Raw genomic sequence first — 22,699 nt, 5'->3', positions numbered from 1 at the left:
AAACAAGTGTGCTTAAAGTCTTTCATTACCAGGATGGCAAACAGTGGGCATCAGTTTGCACAGACTGTGCAGATTCATTGAGTCACATGATCATGAGGGCTGTGCCTTGAATGGCACTGCAAACTTTTGAATCCAAAGCATAACTGTTAGATTTGTATTGTTGGATTGTCATTTATGCCTAGAAATATATATTTATATATGCTTAGAAGTATATAATCATTTGTAGATTGAAAGAACGTCTCATCCTAGGAGGTCTGTAACAACTCTGTGTAGCATGAAGAGGGGGGTGCGTTCTGGCACAGATCACACAACTCTTGGGATCATGAGCAAGGCTTTATCTTCTCTTCTGACATATGGCATAGCAAACACACGTATATCTGTTTAAGTATAAGTGTTTTTGTTTAGATGAACTGCTGGACTTCCAGACCAGCAGGTTTAGGGAAGTTGTTTATGGGCTCACATTCTGACACACACACACCCCCACACACACACACCTACATAATATACAGACTGGTACCTTTGTTCACGTGTATGTTAATGAACCTATGTATATTCATGGAACCTCAATAAAGGAGGGTCAAGTGAAGGAACGGTGCTTGTCGTGGTTCTCTCCCTCACATATGAGTAACACAAAGAACTTTGCCTACTCGTGTCTTGCTTTTGCTGTGTAGTAGAATTGTCTTGAACGTTCCAGCGAATAGGTTTATGCTACAAACCTATCAATAACACCAAACCAAAGAAAATGTAAGCTCCTAACCAAAGGGAACTGTTGTGCCACTGCCGGCAGTTGCTTTACCTGTTTTATGGCTTCTCTCCTATTAAACTTCAATTACAAAAGGATGTCAAGACAAGAGATACCAATTAGGATGATCAAAGATTTGGGGGGGGGGGGGGGGGGGGGGGAAGTAAAGATGGCAAATGGCCAACATCTTTAATTAACATGTCGCAAAAAGCTTGTCGAAAAATGGCTTGATGCCACTTCCTCAAACACAGACAGTAACAATAGTGAAAACCAGCAGTGCCTTCTGCACACAGGGTTGGCAGTAATTATAATTGCAAATGTCTCATCCACCTTAAACTGGCACCTAAGCAAGGAACACAGCAAGCAGTTAACGTCAGTCTTGGGAGAAGAGAGCTGAACAAACTGTGAGACAAAGGAGAGGGACAACTGATGGTGGTATATAAGTTGGGGGCGGGGTTTGAAGGTGAAGGAGGAAGATGGGTGATGGGAACAGCTGTGCGCTGGAGGGTGGAGAGAGGACCAAAAATATTCATTTACCCGGCAGTGTATAAAACAGACACAACACACTGACTGATAGTGACTGAAATATCAAAGCCACAGTCTGCTGGGTAGGCTGGGAAGTGGCTGCCGCTGCTGTTTGATCCACCACACACCCGCTTGTGTTTTTACTAAAAGCTTTGGAGAAGCCTCTAGGTGCCAGGGAGAAGTGAAGCAAGGTGGAGAATGCATCCAATCTCTCTCTGCCTCTCTCTTCCTCTCTCTCTGTCAGTTTGCCTCTTCCTTTCCCTCCCCCTCTGCCTCTCATCTTGTACAAATTGTGAGAACTCCTTTAGGCACAGTGGGATGAGAAAGTATGCATTTGCTGGGACAGCATGTGTGAAAGCGTTTGCTCTGTCTGGGAACGCGCGTGTACCTGTTTTCGCTTAAGCTCGGATAAAAGTTAGATCCTCGTCTTGCCTGCTTTTTCATTCCCCACTCACACGCTTCTTTTGAGGGAGAGCAAAAGCTGACGAAAGTAGGGAAAAACGATTTCTCCATCTTCTCCACAGCTGATCTCTTGTGCTCGAAGGTGAAGTGCATGTCAGGAGAGATATCAGCGAGCGGAGCCTGCAGCGGAACAGCCCAGAACTGTCAGCATGGTTGCCACCTGGAAAGCCACCAAATGGAACCATCACCAGGAACAGCCATGTCCTCAATCTGCTGGACTTACTTTGAAGACTGCTTTGTTTGACAGACTCACTGCCAGAGAAAATGTGGGTCTGCTTTTTTTTTTTTTTTTTTGTATTGGAGCAACTTAAACATCTTTCTGTGAAACACATAAAAAGCTGACCCATTATTTCTTTTTCCGTTTCAGTGAATTGGGACTGCCCGAAGGTGAAGTGCAGGTCAGGAGAGATTAAGTCTTAAAGAACCTTAAATATCAGTCCAGAAACGGTCAGGAATTCCTTACATCTTTTGCAGATGATGCTTAAAATCTGTCATATTTCATAAAGACATTAACTCCCCGCGGCTCTCAGAGTACTCTGCCTGATATTGAAACTGAAATGTCAAAAAGCTTACACTTAGTTATGTCTCACTCCATAAGCAAACATGAGCCCACGCACGTAAACACACACTATCACCATAATCACTCGCAAGGGTTTTAGACATATGAGCACTCCCCGGGGAGCGCTAGCTACAGGAATCTCATCGGGAAGCAGCAGCAGAGAGTAACTAGATTTCTCTGTCTTCCTCTTCCTCCCTTCATCATTTCCTCCCACTGGAGAGCTCAAAGAGATTAACTACAGATCAGCTGGGAGACAGCACTGCAGAGACAGCAACTGATTACACAGCAACAACATGCACTGGGGACGAAATGTGTATATGTGCATACAGTACTGTGCAAAAGTCTTGAGCCACACCTCATATCTGTATATATTCCTTCCAAGGAGCCAGACTTCTAGTTCTTCAGGCTTTCTGAAGGTCTTCCAAAGTTTTTTGTTTGGACTTTTTTTCATTGGCTTTACACCTGACCATGTTCACAGGATTTTTTTCCCCCTATCATTCAAGTATTGAAGAAAACTGAACCTAACTCGGGAAATGAACCAGTGTTGTGTTCTGCCCATGCATGAAAGATTTTTTAGAAAAGAAGCATTTTTATATTCTAGCTTTAGACACTTTGTTGGTAGCAGCCTGTCACAAAAAACACAATTTGTTCCTATTTCTTTATCTACAATCTACAAAATTGCCAAAGATAACCCAGTTTGACAGGAAAAAATTGGTATTTTAGCACCAACAAGGTGATTCCCGAAAGCTATTAGCAGAACATTTGGCACATGATCAAATAATGTGCAACGTGTCCTTAAAAACAAGTGGAGGACAAAAGAAGAAGTGTCTGGCCTAATAAACTAACTCCAGCAGATGAATGCCATGTCTGAAAGGCATGTTTTTAAAGAAAAGGAAAACTCCAGCTAAGAGCTGACGCAGTACTTCAGAGGTGGATGGAAACATCGAAATAGAAATTACCATCAGTGTTTTCTCTCTGCCAAGCAATATCATCTGGAAAGCTTGGTAACACCTTTGCTTTTCAGCATGAGCGTGCACTATATAACAAAAATGACTCGTGAACAAATAATCATCTTGGTACTTGCTTTTCCTGATTTGCTTTTAAGGAATAATTATTCATGGCACGCATCGCTATTCTGGTTTTACTGCAAGAATAAGATTGGAGTGTCCATTTTTAATGGGTGTGTTTGACTTTTGTTTGTTTTACCATCAAACGACACAGGAGCAGGTGTCTTTCTTCTGAAAGGTTACGCGTGCTGATGTTCTGATTCACTGTACAATCAATCATTCCATCATTTATTATCACTCACTTTGTTCAGCTGGGCAACCTGCCATTTCAGAGGGTTTTCCACAGGTCAGTCAATATTTTAAAAGCTGTCTGCATCAATCCTGAGCTACGGCTTCACAGAATGTGTGTAGAAGATGGATTTACAACAGTGCACGGGAAAAGTTAAACAAGTATAAAAAAGGATGAAAGGTTTTGGCCAAATTATTTCCTGTACTTGGTGTCATTACAGAATGACTCTGACTACTTTCCTCCTATAAATTGAGCACTCTTCAGAAATGAGATTCAATCATTTGAATCGAAGTGGGTTTTAGTTTTTTTATATCGAGAGTATGACCAAATCTTCTTATCTTCCCCAGTCTGGATTCTCTAGGTTTTGTAGGGATTAAATAATGGCCTTGAAATAAATGATTTTAATGGATACGTGCATAATACTGCAGAAGAAAATCCTTCAGTGCTAAACCATCAAGTAAGAGTAACGCTTTTTCATATTTGCCCAAATGTGTCTCTATTAATTTGCAAAAGAAAGCTGCTTGGCATAAGCCCACTGTTAGAAACTCCCTCAATTTGTAACGATGAAAATCTGCTGTCACGCATAATCAGTGATATTACATTTCAGACTTACATAATTAATCAGCGAGTTGGTGAATAACTTATGATCCCAGTCATGAATTATATTTAAACAAGTCATTACTAGAGTTGAACTCAAAAAGCAACTGTAGTTCTCATGTTGAAAGTAGTGCGCTGGGCTGCCTCAGCATGCCTTCATTTATAAAACAAACGATCCATGTATCTGCTCGCACCGTCTCACACTGGAAGCAGATCTTCTTGATGTTCTCTATTATAACTATCTGGGCACCAGTGAAGGACTTCAGGTGTGATGAATGCAGGTGCAGCACTGTATCTTTTCCCTGTATAAGTAAGAGTATATGAATATTTGGAATTACATTGTCCAGGAACGCAAAACCAGCTTGTGGGATCATTTACAAGCTGATGAATCCATTCAACATTATATCATCCAAACTTGTATTTTTTAATACACATTTAAAACACGTTTGCTTCACAACTGCAAGCTGCTTTGCAACCCACGTCCACCCCAGCACTTGCTCTGTCATACATAAATAATGCTATATCTATTGCTACAGATGCCTGTGGGGGTTGTCGCTGCTGTTTTTATTTCACCTGCACGTGTAAACCTCCCCGTCTGTCCCCAAAAAGCAGATGGCAATAACTACAGCTATATGATAAATATCAACTGATAACCATCTTCTCTTGAAATTCAGAAGCAAACACTTTATCTCTGACTGGCGAATTGTTAAGGTGTCTAAAAATAAATATCTGTTAAAAAGCGAAAGTTGACCCATAAGAATATTAAAACAAAGCAGGGAAGCACAAGCCTTCCTGCAAGAGGGAGCAGCATCTAAAGCATTGTGTTCTCTCATTTGCCTGGAGTGGATGCATGCATGAAAAGCTCCATGTCTCTTTGCATGCAAATCCAGTGTGTTTCTATGAGTGTGTTTTATCTCAGGGGCTGCTGTTTTCTAATCAAGAGGCTTGTGAAAGCCAGGGGAGCGTTATAAGAAGCCAAGCATAATACGCCCGTTCACAGCCCCTTCCTCCCTCTCTCTCTCTCTCTCTCTCTCTCTATTTGAACACACGCTCATTTTACAGCCTTTTAACTTTCAATCTGCCAGTTGTTGATTTTCTATTCTTGCCTCTCCTTTGTTATTCAGCAAGCCTCTCGGTTGCTGTTCGAATGTATGAGCCATATTAACACTTGAGATAATGCATATCAGCACCGCTCAAAAGGACAAAACACTGTGGCAGGGTTTTTTTGTCATTTTGTGGGGGTGCACAGTTGTGGTTTTTTTGTAGAAATGCAAAGTTATCTTTGCTTGTTGTACACTCTGCACAGCATGCGATAAGATTGTCATCAAATAATAAAGACAGATGGTATGCAACATTTATATCTTAAAGCAAAAATGTATCCACCACTACACAAAGTCCTTGGCGGGGTTACAGAGACAATCAAATCAAATCAAATCACTTTTATTGTCACATCACATGTGCAGGTACATTGGTACAGCACATGTGAGTGAAATTCTTGTGTGCGAGCTTCACAAGCAACAGAGTTGTGCAAAATACAATAATGTAAACAAGCAAAATACAAGAATGGCTACATCTGAAACTAATAAATATATGTACAATATATAATAGTATATGCGTTTCTGGATGTGTATACTAAATATTTTTCTACGTGTGTGTGTGTGTGTGTGTGTGTGTGTGTGTGTGTGTGTGTGTGTGTGTGTGTGTACACATATTTTACAAATTAAATAGAGTAAACAATAAATAAAATATATAAAAATATACAGAGTTGAGACAAGCCAAATAAAATGCATGAGCTGCATTTCATTAAATCAGCAAGTGGCATCCAATTGCTTAATCTTACTCGGCTTAACTAGACAGTTCAGTGTACATTAGAAAAGAACAGCTCATCCACAGCATGCAGGTGTACCTTGACATAAATGTAACACTGTGGCAAAGGGCACGCTTGTATAAGCAGGAGTGAGCTCATGTACTGTTGATTTCCCTCAGCAGCTGCTAATGATGAACTTTAAATGAAAGTTAAAGTTACGTTTTATCGCGGCACACTCTATAAACTGACCACAGTTGACAATCATGTGGACACCAGACCCTTATGGGCTCGTCTCCGCAGCTCCCCTCATTACACATAACTGTCACCTGCCGTCAGCCTGTTTATGCTGCCTTCTATGTTTACTCAGTCTGTTAACATTGTGCTCATTATGCTGTATGGCTGCAGATATGCTTAGAAAACAAGCCGAGGGAAGTCTCTCCTTCTTTTTCTCTCCCCCACGCTCACTCGCTCTCTCTCTGTCACTCTCTTTTGGTGCCACTTGCTCACTTACAGTTTTTTTCAATCGCTAACAAGCGCCTACCCATACTTCAGATACTTTTTCTAAACTCTTAACACAGACTCACACCTACAAAACACAATTGGCCAAATGGATAATTTTCTTCTCAAAAATACATTTTGTTAAATATATACTAACTCTTCATTTCAAAATAGAACACATCTTTCTCTGCATACACTAACTGTACAAAAACACTATAAATCTGACTCAAAATGAAATTAGTCTGTCAAAGAATAACACTTGTTTTCACCTCACAAGGTACATGCAGTCAATCAAAGTACACCTTGTTTCAAAATACTGGCTATTATTGACATTACAAAAACTGCATAGACTTTTATGTTTCAGTTTTACAGGTATTTGCATGCGAAACATGCAATCCACCATTTTGACACCAGAAATGTCTTGGTTGGTAACTGTATGTCCACATGTACAGTAATGTTCACATTAAAAAGCATTCCAGTAAAAAGCAAACAAGTTTTTGTTTCTTTACTGTTTACTACAGGAGTTACAGTAGAAACACGGTATGATAGGACAGAGAAAGTTTTACAGTATTGCTTACAGTGAACAAAATATCCATGAAACACACAAGAGCATTCTGAACAAAAAAACAACAGCAAAAAGCCAAGATAAAAAGGGGGGGAGGGGGGCTAAAAAAAAAGGCAAAAAATTTGCATCTAATCTCTGCGATCTTCAGGGTTAGGCCACATGTTTTCATCAACATCACATCTGATGTTATCCAAGTTGATGCACCTGGGATAAAACTGCCTGGTATGTCGGATCCACCCTTGGCAATCGTCAACTGTGATGTCCCTGGAGCCAGCATCCATGGCTTCAAGGAGGGACATCTGGTCATGTGGCTGATGGTCATAAACCTTCCACCTCCATGCAGAAAAGAACTCCTCTATGGGGTTGAGGAAAGGTGAATAGGGTGGAAGGAAGAGACTTACCAGTCTTGGGTGGACTTCAAACCATGTTGTTATTGCTTGCGAGTGATGGAAAGCCACATTGTCCCAGGTAATTACAAAGGTCCTCGTGTTTTCACCCTCCTGACCCTGCTCTGGAACCAGGCGCTGGTGGAGATCATTGAGAAAGGCAAGCAAGCGCTCTGTATTATAGGGTCCAACCTGACATCTGTGAAGGAGTAATCCTGCATTTGCAATTGCTGCACACATGGTAATGTTTGCCCCTCTCTGTCCTGGCACATCAACTGTGGCCCTTTTTCCAATTACATTTCGTCCACGTCGACGCCTTTTGGCCAGATTGAATCCTGCCTCATCGATGTATATGAATTCATGAGGGGCCTGGTTGGCCTCCAATTCCATAACTCTCTGAAACAAAGTTTATGTAAGTCATGTTATTACTGTATACCATACTGTACTGTAACCTAGTATTGTGTAGGTTACCTACTTGCAAAGTGCAAAGCTTATAGAACTGGACATTGGATTGAATATACACTATACCTGGACATATTGTCGTCGTAGCTCCTTGACCCTCTCACTGTTCCTCTCAAAGGGAACAGTGTAGAGCTGCTTCATCCGCACTCTGTGTTTGGACAATGTCCGCGTAATGGTTGTGAGGCTGATTCTATCGATATTGTCGAATATCTCATGGTCCGCCACAATTCTAGTTTGAATTTCACGCAGTTTTATTGCATTATTTGCAGTAACCATTTCTACAATGGCAAGCTCCTGATCATTACTGAGGAGCTTTCCTCTTCCCCCAGAGGGTGGAAGACGTTGCATTCTTTAGAAAGACAAAAAATTCAACATATGCATTACTGTATGACCATATTGACATGTCAAGTGAGAATAGAAACAATCCATGTAAAATGCAATACTTACCTGTTGGTTTGTTGAAAGATGCGTATAATGGAGGCAACCGTTGACCGCCTCAAATTGGGCTGCACTCTTTCACCAGCCTCTCTTAGTGAAAGACCATGGTTGATTACATGGTCAATGATAGTGGCACGAATTTCATCACTGACTACTGTTCTTGCAGCCCTTGGAATGCCACCACCACGCATTCTTACACCTCTACCTTGCCCTCTCCTTGGGCCTGCTCTTCTCCCTGGGCCCCTTGCTCTTACTCTTCCTCGACCAGACATTACAGTGTTTGTCTTTTTTTTGTTTCCAAAAACATCACTCCTCAAGGTCTTGCCTTATAAACCCCACTGAGTCTAAGCCAGAATGGAAGAAGCTGTGGTTGGCCCAATTTACCCAACATAAATCAGCTGTGTGTCAATTATTCAATTGTTTGTTTATTATCAGCTGAGATATATTTTTGATATTGATATTGGTTTTGTACTGATATCATTGCAGAAGCAGAGGCTTTTATACTGTATCTAAGGTTTAGAATATTGTTTTTGCTATTGTGGGATGTTGTGTGTTAACATTCGTACATACTACAAAAACAGTCCATAATTTTGTTGGGAGGTATAGCTTGTCTGTTAAGAAAATGTAAGCATTGTGGAAATGTGTTCACTGACTGCATATTGGGTGAACACGACATGAAATGTGTGAATGGTATGGCCACAACAGACCGATGCTGTGCTAATTGTGTTTAGAGTTTTGCAAATGTGACAACTGTTTGGACAAACGCTTGTTAGCGACTGAAAAAAACTGTATTCACGAGTTCTAACAAGCAAAGTCCTGGGTGGTGAAGCCCTCCCATGTGACAGTTTGTCACATTGTGTCAGCCTGTTGAGTGCCACCGAGAAAACATCACCTCTCCTGATGTGGCATTGTGTGACACGGCCTTCGACGCTGAAAAATCTGCCGCTTGCAAACAGTTACAGGGTACATTACCACATGGTTGCATGTCTGTAAAAGAAAAAAGAAGGGAGAATGATTTTTGTGTGTGTGTGTGTGTGTGTGTGTGTGTGTGTGTGTGTGTGTGTGTGTGTGTGTGTGTGTGTGTGTGTGTGTGTGTGTGTGTGTGTGTGTGTAGGAGGTTAAGGGAGATGGTTGTTTGGGGACTTGGCACAAGTTATCAGTGAAGCTTGCGGGGTTTGGTGGCTCAGGCGTTAATTGCAGGGGGACAAGTGGGAATAGCTCTCTGTGCACCAAAGAAAAGAGCTGTTACATATGTAAGAGAAACCACTTACACTCTGTCAATATTTGCTTTTGTTCGAGTTATTTACTGAGTTATAGGAACTGGAGGCAAAGTATTAAATGCACAGAGTCTCCTTCACTGGCTTTTTGTTTTGTGTGTGCTAATGCTGGATCACAGCTTGCATAAGCATCTAACCACTGGCAGATTCAGTCATGTAAATCATGTAAAATATGTTAAAGTACTTTTATTTTTAAAAAAAAATCATGCTTTATGTAACCCACCGTTTTCGCTTGGAGGAGTGCGTTGACCTTTCAGCACATAAGCTTTTTTAATTAACTAAACTTTGCTTGATGAAAAGACTTTCATCGCAGTGTTCAGTGTCTGCTGCACCATAGGGGTTTTAAGAAGGAGCAAAACTGCACAAAATGTCTAATTAAAGGAACAGTTATTCTTTTTCTTGCTAAGAATTGGAAGATCATCTTCATTAAATAAGAATATAGAAACAGAAGAGGCGTGGGTACAAAGACTGGACATGGAAGAAAAACAGCAAAAAACATAGCAGAACAGAGACGATCGAGCACAAAGGTACAAGGGAGTAAATGCTGGAAAGCTCGACACGTGGCACCAAGATGATCTGGCAAAGAAAAAGGAAATGCAGTTAATATACAGATAGAGGCAGAACACAGCTGCAGGTGGGAAACACACAAGGGCAGGAAGTGGAGGATCTGAAAAGATAAACTAAAGCAAGAACAAAATAAAGCAGGAAGTACAAGATATTTCATATCCTTTTGCCTACGTACAGACTCGAAACGATAATACAGGTGCGATCGCCACAAGATGTGAGTTAAGCCATCAGTGATGAACTCAAATGACATCCTCACTCTATCTTTCAGCAGCTGACAGGAATCGAAGCAGGTTTCTAGGGGAAATATTGACTGCCTTAGGGGGCCTTTTATGAAAAGCTCTGCTGTCACAACATCTGTTGATGCAATTTGGAGGAGCAGAAAGCATTGTTACTTTAGCAACAGAGAGGGCACTAGACATTTAGGATCAATAAAAACCATTATGGCTATTTTTTTCTCTAAATGTTGAGCAATGCCTGAAACCAAAACAAGAAATGTTGACTGAGGGATTCTCAGTGTGTGTGTGTGTGTGTGTGTGTGTGTGTGTGTGTGTGTGTGTGTGTGTGTGTGTGTGTGTGTGGGTGGGTGGGGTGGGGGGTGGGGGGCAATGACAGGAGAAGTGTATCCCCTTGTGGCACACAATAATTCAAAGAAACATTTTTTATGATGACATTTAACATGACATGTATCCACATTAGTCTCTTAACTCAATTTATTTCACTAAAGTATCAGGTCACATTGCTAATTTTGCCCTGAATGATGCCTGTAATAAAAGCCCTACTGCCTGCTCAAGGGCTGCCAGTAGATTCATCTCTCTCACCCACACAGCTCTGGGGCCAGTCTCTCTGTTTGATTAAACTTTGCTCCCCAGTGCTATGAAATATCCAAAGGCACTTAGATTTACAACCTGCTCCGTTAAATTATTGACACCTCAGTACCGTTCCTATCCGTTTCCTGACTAATCCTCACTTATTTAAGTTGGTGATTTCCACTTGACTTTCAGCTCTAAACCAAGCTGGAATGATTCCTTATCACCCGATGTCCACAGCTATGGCCATGTTTACGTTACACATGCAATATCTGTGGCCGAGTCTCCCGCGCTATGTATATATGTGTCTGTGTTCAGCATGGAACAAACAGCTGCTGCCTTTGAAGCATAGATATAGAGCAGAGGCTCAATGATAGATCTAAATAACGTAGGCTGTGAAGATAAAACAGGTGAGATGAAGAGGGGAACAAAGGATAAAGGAAAGATAGAAAGAGACAGCTGGGGAGACTGAGAGGGTAAGAGATGACGAGAGGAGGCTCTCGGGCCGGGAGGATGTTTAAGCTGTGTCTTTTGAGCAAGCAGGTTAATTTTTCATGCGGCAGTTTGCGAGGCCCCAGCCCAGACAATCCTATGGCTGGCCACGGTTTCCTGAGAGACAGCTTGTTGCTCGAGGCCCCCGGGCGGGTTTCTTGTTGAGCCTGCCTGTAAATTGCCACCAAACTAGTGAATTACTCCATGATGTGTCACAGAGGCAGCCGAAAGGCCTATAGGCATAAAACCACTGACTTATGTTTTCCCTCACAGTAATTCCTCAGTGACAGCTAGGGCGACAAATTGAGACGTCTCAGTTAGAATCCAACATCTCATATTCAAAACAGCTGGTCGTCATTGCTGCTGGAGTTTCTGATGGATTGAATCGACGTGCATGCTGGTTGTGGTTTAACAAACAATTGCAAATCATTTTGAGGCAGATATTGGGGTAATTCATCAGTAAATGGCAAATCTGAGACTATCTTTTTAAGAACAAGACTAAAAGCTTACAGCCAGTGCTGTGTTGCTCTACACAGATACACGGTGGTGCTTTCAGAAAAATGTCAATTTTAAGTTGCTAAAAAGCAAAGTGTAGCATTTCAGCATGCTAGCAATTTATTAATTGGAATAGATGGTAAATGGTAAATGGCCTGTATTTATATAGCGCCTTACTAGTCCCTAAGGACCCCAAAGCGCTTTACATATCCAGTCATCCACCCATTCACACACACATTCACACACTGATGCTAAACTCTGTGTCACTGCAGCACTGCACCAGCCCTGAGTGGGTTGGAGGAGACTTAAAGTTGGGGCGATTTTGCTGATGGTAAACTGTGATGTTTTCACCTGTGTGGATACATGACCAATCATCACACAATCCACTCAGCTGACCAAAGGGTGATGACACCTGGGTGTGTGCTGCAGACCACGCTGTCTCCTTCTGTTTCAGCCATAGTCAGTGACTGCTTCCTTTGGCAACAGTGGGGAGCTCTTTGATTAACTTGTGCTTGTCACATAGACCCTCCAACCCACCTCCACAGCATCCTCAGCCTGAGCTTCTACATTTTGGGATCGCAGTTTCTTCCTTTCATATCTCTCCTTGATGGCATCCTCCCAGTGGACTGTCAGTTCAACAATGAAGACAAACTAGCTGGAACTGGACCAGAGGACCAGATTTTGGCACAAGTTGGTGACTGTGATTTCAGCTGGAAAGGTGAGTGTTTTGTTAAGGTCAGCCCTCACTTCCTAATCCATAATTATGTTTCCTCAGAATTTCTGCCCTTCACGGGGCTGAAAAGTGCTCGATGTCTTTTAGAGGATTTTTAATATAAATGGATTTGAACTGTGTGTGAGCCCACAGCGCTATGCAACAGTGCTACACACGTCATCACCGTGCCTCCTTATAATAAACTTAAGGGGTGGGCGGTTCACAGTCATTACACTGAATTGGCCTGAAGAACCAGCCCAGAAGGCTACATAGAAATTCCATTGATAGTAGACCGAGCATCTTATTGTTTACATTCAATCTAATTGGCAGTTGGGTGTGTAACATGGCCATAAACACACTTTTTCATTGACCATAACCAAGTGATTTAGATGCCTAACCCTAATCATTCATTAACCCAACTTCATAACTTTACCTCATTTGCGTCACACTATACTTGACCTGTAAGACACGACTTGAGAATGTCAAAAACTTCCAGGAATGGATTTTTGTTTTTATGTCCATATTCTTATACCAACGTTTTTGTCTGGGGGGAAAAGCGTTCGCCATTTCAACTATGCCTTAAAAAAAGAGATGGTTTGTTGAACAGAGGTAATATACTGGCACGATGTGTGCACAAATTCTGTTGTGACACTGAAAGATTTTTTTTATTTTATTTACAGCAGTGTAGGGATTTGTGCATCTTACAGCTATCTGGGGTTCCACTGTGAAATCTAGCCTTATTGATTTCTGTGGGGCTACATTCCTTACAAAGGACACAGCGTGTACTTGGAGAGAGCCTTTTTATTGCCTGCTTCAAATCTCTCACCTCTCAATCTCATGTCAGCGCCACACAGCAGACTCTTAGAACTATCGCAGCGGAAAATAACTTTAAGCAATGAGCAACTTGACCTCAGCAACATCAAATGAATCCTTATCGTGGTGGCAGACACAAAGAAAAACAATTCTGCCACTTAAATATCATAAAAAAGCATGACAGGTTCCCTTCCTTTAGCTTCCAGCGCAGCTGGGGCTAAGCATTTCAAACAGACTAGCGTTTGAATGACTGGGATGTGGGAGCTCAGAGTCTGTAGCTATGGATTAAGCTCACAGCAAATAGTTGCATGGAAGAAACAGAGGTAATCTCTTCCCTCTCCTCCACGGCCCTCTCACCATACCTGTTCCCCCTTTTTTAATCTCCTTACTGAATGAGTTCTCGCAAAGCAGCTCAAACAGAGAGGGGTTTATTCACAGCAGTTAAAGTAACATGAAAACGATACCGTCTCAAGATGAAAAGTGCACCGGCGCAAAGATCGATGCACCGCTCACCTGGTTATCCTTCTTCAAAGTGACATATAGGCCCAGCGGCTGCCTTATTCAAACTGACAACTTCAATGAAAAGTAAATGAGGGCATATAACAATATGGGCCTTGAACTGTGGACAGCTGTAAACAAAAGACAAGAGTCTTACAATTTTATAATTGCATATGCACAGGTTACAGCCTAACCTGATGTTTATCATAAAAGGATCATCATGCTCACTCACTCAGTGCAGACTGTGGTTTAATCACCTGCAGTGCGCTGGATAATTTACCCTGCAGCACTCTGTATTTGCATAAAAGTACTTTCATTTTGCATTTTGATGCATTGCTTTGCATTTCCACCAAAGATTCTTATGTTAAAGAAAATTTCCACACCTTATCCACTGCACTAACTACCTAAGTACTCCAGGATAGCATTTGTAGCTTTGACTCTCCTGTTTGGCATAGTGTGAAAATCAGGTGATAAGCCAGAGGATTCCTATAAGCAAAATTTCACACTCAGTGGTGCGGTTCATCTTCAGGTTTCATACTTATTAGACGATTGACACTAAGTCTCTAGCACCATTCATCGGTCACAATATAGCTGCAATATAATATTTTGCTAAATTCTTTCATTCATATGCGTTACGAGTTCATCAGAGAACACTTGACAGCATGCCATGTATTTGCTAATAAAGTAATAATAACCTAAACAGCAAGCTTCTTTCATTTAAGCCCACAGCAAGAGAACAGGTTTCCAACTAAGCAAAGTATTATGCAAATACTCACCAGACATTTACAAAGGAACAACTTCCTCGACTTGTGTAACTGGAAATGAGATGCAGATCCTCTGGAAGTAAACATAATCTACAATCTATAAACTAGCTTGCCTAGAAAATTGGACTGTTGGCTTCTGAGGTTATGTTTCCATGTAATTGAAGAAGTCGATTGAGAAAATACCTTTATGAAAACATAATCACAGTATAGAGTATCGATAACGGTGTTAACCTGAGATACCTGTTCCTACACGTCTGCATCACAACCTGATGGCTCTGCAGGGGAGAAAATAAACATTTATAAAGGCTTGCAAAAGTCTCTGTTACAGTTTGGGTGGTGTTACAGTCACAGTAAGGGCAGTGAAACCTTTAACTGAAAAAAATATTACACAGTGGAGTGATTGTATAATGTTATTGCCCTGATTTCTCCTGATAGAAAGCAGATAAATTAAGCAGTTTCACTTTGCACAGGATTCCCTGGAATTCCCTCAGGGACCCCCTGGAAGTGCTCACTCTGCAGAGACACAGCAGTCCTGCTCAGGCTTTACAAAAAGGTTTGGGGCAGGGTAAATATGACAAACCCATATTTCAAATATATATTTTATTACAGTGCACTCATGAAATTCTGACCTTTATGCGACAGTGAAACGCAGCTTTACAGCTTTGCACTTTCTGTTGTCTGCTGGTGAATTTAGAGAGTTGGGGGTTGAGGGGGGGGAGAGGGGGGGGGGGGGGGGGGGAGAGTCAGCATGCTCGGAATGGAGAAGCTGTCAGAACCTGATAGATGAGAGTGTGTGAGAGGGAGACAGCGCAAACCGTCAGCGGGAAACGGCATGATGTGGCATCAGCTCCGGCAGACAGACAGACTAAAATAGTGCCTTGTATGACAAAGTGTACCCAACAGTGAGAGAGAATGATTTTCCCTTTCTCTCTGGCTTTTTTTTTTTTACACACGCTTCCTTCCTATGGTAAATTGTAGGCCAGAGGTGGCGGAAATACGTCAGTTATGTGGGTTCTCTGAAGCTTGACTGCGTATCTTAATTTCGGATGAAGGGAATGAGAGATAGAGAGGGGAGGGGGCAGAGAGAGAGATTTTAATCACTCCTGTCGCTTTAAGGACACTTATCAAAGCCTTATTATGCGAACAGAAAATACCAGGAGCCACTGAGCAACTGAGGGACGGACTGGAGTGGAGGTTTGTAGGGAAACTCAACGTTATCTAAACTGGAATAGACCGCTTCGTTGCCCTATGGAGTTTGGATGTCTGTCTTATCCGGACGGCTCGGGTCATTTAGGAAACACTGCGCATAGCCTAAGTAGCTCTCAGACTTCGGATCCTTTGCTTCTGAAGCGCAGAGCGGAGAGGAATATGGCTTAAAAGTCAAAGCGTCGTCCGCGGGATTATTCTCTCATTCGACAGCTTCTATCGACACGTTTACCAGGCGTTTATTATCAGCATTATCTCGGACGGATACTGTCCCGATACTGTCTCTCTCTCTCTTTTTTTTCTTGCCAGACTTGGATCATGGATTGGGGTGGTGGAAAACAACAACGGGCAGCGACATGATTTCTCTGCGCTGTCTGCAGTATGCTGCGAGCTCCCGCTTTGAACGCCGCTCGTTATTACTGAGATGCCACAAAAGTTACGAGACGAGTGCAGTGCGCGGATTTTGAGCGTTTCGCCGTTTTTTTGCACCTGCTTTAGCGGCCAGCGCGTCGACACGGCGCAGATTCGTGACAGAATAGCGTGCGGATCCGCGTCGCTTCGCTCACTCTCACCCAGTCGCTCGCCTGCGCGGGGATACTTGGAACGTTTGCTTATCGTAATGGAGATTGGCGAGGTTTATACTCAAGGTCATCCACTGTTGTGAGGCTACGGTCGCCTCGTTATTTACAGAGCCCTGCACGCACCGCTGTCTCCACGTTATAGCGCAGCGCAGGCTACGATCCTCAGTCCGGTGTGTGTGTCTGCGTGTGCGTGCGTGCGCGTGTGTTATTTGATATTGCGCGAGCTGTGGAGTAATATTGCTGTTTCTTTCGGACTCTGGGAGAATTCTCTGACAGCATGGATGGGAAACTGAAGCAGGGTCGGAGATGTCGATCCAAGCGGGAGAGAGTGCGGAGGTTGCGGGAGGCTGGGAGCAGAGACGCCCGCAGCCCCGACCCCAACTCCTCCTGCTCCGACAGGGAGGGACACAGTCCGGGGAGGGACGCCGCCTCCCTGCCCGGTAAAAAAGCTCCGCACCCCGCGGCCGCCGCCAGAGTCTCGCGCCCCCCGCGGCGAAAGAGACGAGAGTCCAGCTCGCAGGAGGAGGACATCATTGATGGATTTGCTATCGCCAGCTTCATCAGCCTGGACCGTCTGGAGGTAAGGAGGAAGCGGATCGTTAACTGTTTGTGTGTTTGCATTCTTCATCATGTGTCAAGAGTGTGTGTGTGTGTCTGTCTGCGCGTGTGTGCGTGTAAGTGGGTCCTCACCCACTCACCAGCAACATGAAGGACTAGTCCAATTTGTAGCCAATTTACTTGAGATGGCGGTAATGAGATGGATGAGGATTACTCTTGTAATCGTCTGATATTTGTAGATGAGAGGATATCCCTCAAGGTGATCAGTGCTCGCTTTGATGTGTGTCTGTTTGGAGTCCTTGTCATGAAAGTGTTTACAACACACACACACACACACACACACACACACACACACACACACACACACACACACACACACACACCTGTTTCTTGAAAATTACTTGCTTCAGAGAGCCAGCATATGATTGGAGAATAAACAGGTGCTTTGGTGGGACAGGTTTGGATCTGGTTTGTGCGTTTTTCTGTTTTCTGCTTTCTTGACACTCCGACCTCTGATAAACTGCCTATTACATCATTCGTGTGTTGGAGGCTCACACACCACGTGCTGATAACTCTGCTGCTGTCATTACCGTGTGGTAGCTATGTCAGATGTCAGAGCAGTGATTTCAGGAAGAGAGGAGGTCCCCTTGTGACACCCTCCTTTATTTAGCTCCTTTATCTCATTACATTCAAAATGACAAATGAAACATAGCTCCCTGTGGGATATTAGGCAGACTGATGAGGCAGGTTTGTTGTTGCTTTTTTATGGCTCATTCTGAGGATGGTACTGTATATAAATAACTACCTTTAAAAATATATACCTAATATTCACTGGTGTCTGTGTATTTTAAGATGATGGCCTCGTTTGAGAGGCCGTGGATCCAATCACACCTTTCTATGTAAGCTTAACTATGGTGGCTATTAATCAGTCATCAGTCATGCCTCCTACATAGCTCTTATTCAATATAATGGTGGACTGCGTGTTTGCAGCATAAAATCTTAACCAGTTGTCTATTCTGAATGTAGGATTCACTCACTTGAAGCTGATAATCAATTCTCCACTGCCCAGCTATTAACAAGTTTAACCTGTCAGGGTCATCTGTGATTATCCTGCAATTCCATTTAGCTTCATGGTACTTAAAGCAGGCGGGAAAGCAGATAGGAGTGCAAGGGCGATCCCTGAAATATTGTTGGGAATGAACTTATATGAGAAGAATAATGATGTAAAAGGCGAGTGCAGTGATGTAAAACTGCTTTAATGACACTGCAGAGTTTTTTGGCTAATCAGGCTAAATTTCACAAGCGGCACTCACCCCAGATAAACTTGTGTGTTGCTGCCCATTCTCCTCATTCATCTCCATGTGATTTTGTATGTAAAAGCACCTTTGCCCTCTGTGCTGCATGGCAGCCACTTCTGATGGCTGGAAGACTTTGAAGTGCGCTGCACTTAATGACTTCTGGGAAAAGTAACACATGTTGTGATGCTGTAAGACGTCTTTTTAGTTCACAAGTTGGACATCTGTCTCTGATGTGGGAGATGAGGTTAGATTTATCCTTTGAGGGTTTATCTTAATAAAAACATTACAGTAAATAAACGCTGCCTCTGTGAGAGCGAGGCGAAGCCAGATAATTATCCAATTTTAGTTTTACACATTTACTAGCTATAATAATTCTCTGTGTTGAGTGAACACAGAGAAAGAACACTGTGCGCTGCACAGAAGCTTATGTTTCAAGGCTACGCAAATGAGGCATGATACAGCTCAATGTGAAATGATACTCACATACCAGCTACTTGTTGATAATTGGTCTGATTTGCATGCAAATGGCCTGCGCTTATTAAATGATGTTAGTGGATCTGGTACAATTAGAAGAAGAGATGAGCACAGATAGGGGTTTTTTTTGTGCCTCTGATTTCTGTGCATGTGGTAAATGAAATCAGAGTGTTGACTTAGTGCTAATTTCGTGTATTGTTTGCTGTAAGTGACAACGCTAATGACATTTGTTTTAGCTGCATCACTGAGAGTGAAATGGCCTCTCCGCGGTGTGTGCCCACCGGAACCATCACATCGTCTGTCCATGAGTCATTCTTTCACCTACTCACCGCGTGCTTGAGTGGAGCTCATGACCTACTCTACCTGTGCTAATTACTCATCAATTATGGGGGGGGGGCAGTCAGGGAATAGCTCTGACTTATTGCATTATGCTCCGATAAGCTGGCACACCCTCTGGAGAGCGAGCGTGTGGTCCTCCTGACCTCTTTAAAGTGACTGATGGCCAGCACGGTTGTGTTTATGTCAGGCCATACAGTCGGTCTCATTAGGATTTCACCGTCATTATTTATTCCACCCTCCCCGGGTTCAGTGAGCCCATATGGCCAACATAGCAATATTTACTTGTGTTTAATCTCATTGCTTTCAAATCTCCCTGTAATCTTTTTTCGTGTGTGTGTGTGTGTGTGTGTGTCTGCTCTCTGATGCACTTCAGGGTGAATGTGTTTCATAAAATCTACGTCACCTTTGGGTTACTGCTGTTTGATTGTCCCATTCTAGTCTGTAACTCATGCCTGAGGTTATGGGTTACTCCCAGAGCACTTCCACTCTAAGCTCACTCAGTTGATATTCCAGCTCAGCGCCGATAGGATCGAGCTCCCTCGATAAAGGCTTAGGCTGTGTGGTGGTCTTGCCTGCTACCCCGTAACCCGGTTTCATTACAGCCGAAAGCAATTTGCAGCCACAGCCGCATTTGATTACACCGTGTTTATTCGCTTTGAATCCCCTCGTTTCTCGCAGGAAAGCCGCTTACTTACCTGTGCAAATCGACTATGCAAACACAGCCGTGCTGCTTTGTCACGGGCAACTTATGATGATGTTTTTTTTAAATGGGGGTATGATTCAGTGATGATTCAAAAAGAGTCAATCTGTTACTGTGGGCTGTTGAAAAGGAGAAAAGCTCATGCACAGTTTCTGTGGTTTTTATTTCTTTTTTAAGTAAAGAATGAAATCATTGCGCATGAGTCAGGAAAATTATTCCCTTATTTTTTTCTCTTTTTAAGAAACACGACTTTAAGAAGAAGGATAAATTAGCCCGTATATTAGTCTGAGTAACTTTGGGGAATTCTTTCAGTTCCTGAAGGCCAATTTCGTGGACATAGCAGCGATATAAAACAATTATGCTTTACAGCTTATACCCTCCAGAAGTCTCCCTGTGTGTATCGAACAAGTGAGGAGATAATAAAATGACACAATTATCCATCTGTCAACGTATTAATAAGATGTTTGATTTGCTCCATTTGCTCTGTGAGTGATGTCGGAGTGGCAAATCCCCTCTCGTTAATCCACAATCCTTCTGTTCATCTGCTTTAACATGAATTTACAGATTTGTTTGGGTTTTCCGTTCCGCAGCGTGGGTTTCTAAATTCAGTCTAATGGGGGATTTAGGTTTAGTTGATTTAGTGATATTACAACAGTGTGAAGGGCAGGAGGCCAAGGGGGTCTGGGATTCTGGCGGAAAATGGGTTCATATATCAAAGACTCTGTCTCTTTGTGTATCCAGGGACGTTTTGCTTGCTGTTTTCCTGCATGGCTCTGTTTTCTCAAGTTTTGCACACTAATCATCCTCGATCGTTGGCTACTGAGTAGCACCGCTGGTGGAGTATGGGGAAATTAAGTCCCTTGCCCTCAAGGAGCTTGACAGTAGTTGTTAGGGAAACTGAGATTTGTTGCTTCATTTTCTCTGCCTGTGTTTTGGCAGCTGGTGCATGGATTTAAGCCAGCAACATTCCAGATACAAATATGTGTCATTATATATCATCAAGTGCTGCGATGAAGTCAGAGCAGCAGTTAGAAAGATTTTTTTCGCCCCAGAGACTTCCCCTTAATATAGCTACACTCGAGTGTCTCATAGTTAGCACCCAGATATGACCACATGCTAACTATTTGGAGTCGTTAGTAAGGCCGGAACTCAAGATTTCATGTTAGAAAGCACACTTGTGCAGAGACGTGCCGATAAATCCTGAGCTTAAACTGAAGGTTTGGTTTTCAGCAGATTGACGGATTGTGTAAAGCTTTAAAGAGCCCAAAAATCCTATAATTTCACATCTTTTCCCTGGGTCAGCTTTGTGTTTCCGCTCTGCTCGTTGCCACTTGAGTAACACGATGCAAACCAATACTGGCACCTTAAACTGCAGCGGTCCTTGCTGTAGTGAGATGTCTTGCTTCCATGGTGAGGCAGCAGATTTGTTGCAGGGGTTGCAGCAATCTTGCTTCGTGTTTTCACTTTCCCCCAACGGTGATAGTGCTGTGCATCATATGTCGGCACTGACAAACAACTCCGGCTTTAATTAACAAGGCAGCCCCCCGAGGCTCCGTTGCTCATTGGCTGACGCATCCCATGGAGAGAGCTTTCTTAATGCCAGTGGGACGTCCCCAAGCCCTGGCTGTCTCTAACTGTCACACACTGTAGGCGACAGCGTGGCTGATAAATGCATGGTCACATTCGCAAGCCTTTTCTCTGTCTGACACGAACACATGACCGAACCTCCAGCGTGCAGCTGTCCAAGTTGTATATTCTTAAAGTTTTCCCTTAAAGAATGGCTTCCTAGTCAACTGGTCATTGTGCATTTATATTGATTTAATTATTGAATAACATCAGAACATGATAAAATGTGGTATTTTTTTCTTTCAGGAAGTAATTGTTTATGAGTCCTTACTAATATAATGTTGTTGTGTCACAGCAAGTCGTGAGTTATTCATTTACGCGCTGCCTCATGCTGCTGGAATCAGCAGCCTGTCGTGTTTGTGCTCTTCCAAACACATGTTGCCAACAGGAGAGTTGCTGAGTGCCCTCTGGTAGACAAAGCATGCAACATCAACACTCAGACATGGTTGAAAGGTATATATAAATGCAGATCGGTCAAATAGCTAATAGATAGTTAACTGTCTGATTTGCTAATGATGACGTCACTGGTGCCATGCGGTTTGAGTTTGCTTTTTCCTTTTTTGTGACCCATCAGGCCTTCGTCAATTCATTTAATCAACCAACTTTTGGTTGATGACGATGCTGCGGATCTGGAAGCAGGATGATCACTTTTCTCTGTTACTGACAACACCGTATTCACAAAAGTGTGAGGCCTGCTTAGAGATCGCATGTAACGCGTATTTGTATTAGGAACTTCCCAAAGCTGATCTAGGCTGCAAATGATCTTCTCCAAAAAAGGGGAAATGAGCATCGCAGTTTCCCAAAGCTCAACTGCAAAATAGTGTATAAAGAGATTTGGTTTACTGGCATTGTGAATACCAGCAAGCCAGTTCTGGCATCCCTTTTGTTCATTTCTAATTAACACTTATAAATTGTTTCAGCTGTTAAGATGTTAATGAGTTAATGTGCAGGTGCTTTCATTTTTAGGTGCTGTTGTAGATTCCATAGCAGGTTCAGTGCAGTTTTTTCAGTGCCTGTTTTAAGGAATATGAACATGTTTTTATTTTGCCCAATGAGAAATGTTACATGGCTTTTTGGCTTATTATAGTTTAAGAAAAAAAGGGGAGAGAGTGAATAAAAAATGTAGATTTAATTTGATTTGATTTTGTGACCTTAT

The 22,699-nt window shown here is 42.6% G+C and overlaps 1 protein-coding gene across 10 annotated transcripts in view; it reads left to right on the top strand.

Annotated features, from left to right (window-relative positions):
* Positions 1-15,776: 15,776 nt before the first annotated feature.
* fbrsl1 (fibrosin-like 1) overlaps positions 15,777-22,699 on the top strand; it is a 290,242-nt gene continuing 283,319 nt past the window's right edge. For 8 of the 10 annotated variants that reach the window (XM_076890572.1, XM_076890571.1, XM_076890577.1 and 5 more), the window contains exon 1: positions 15,778-17,128. In XM_076890572.1, the coding sequence (XP_076746687.1) occupies positions 16,826-17,128 (303 nt within the window). In that variant the 5' untranslated portion in view covers positions 15,778-16,825. Of the gene's footprint in view, positions 17,129-22,699 lie in introns of all 10 variants that reach the window. The other 2 variants (XM_076890570.1, XM_076890573.1) reach the window with 1 other exon arrangement.

This window comes from Maylandia zebra, linkage group LG12 (assembly GCF_041146795.1).
Source record: "Maylandia zebra isolate NMK-2024a linkage group LG12, Mzebra_GT3a, whole genome shotgun sequence".
NCBI lineage: Eukaryota > Metazoa > Chordata > Actinopteri > Cichliformes > Cichlidae > Maylandia > Maylandia zebra.
Note: the sequence above shows the minus strand (reverse complement) of the source record. Positions and strands in the feature narration are given on the sequence as shown.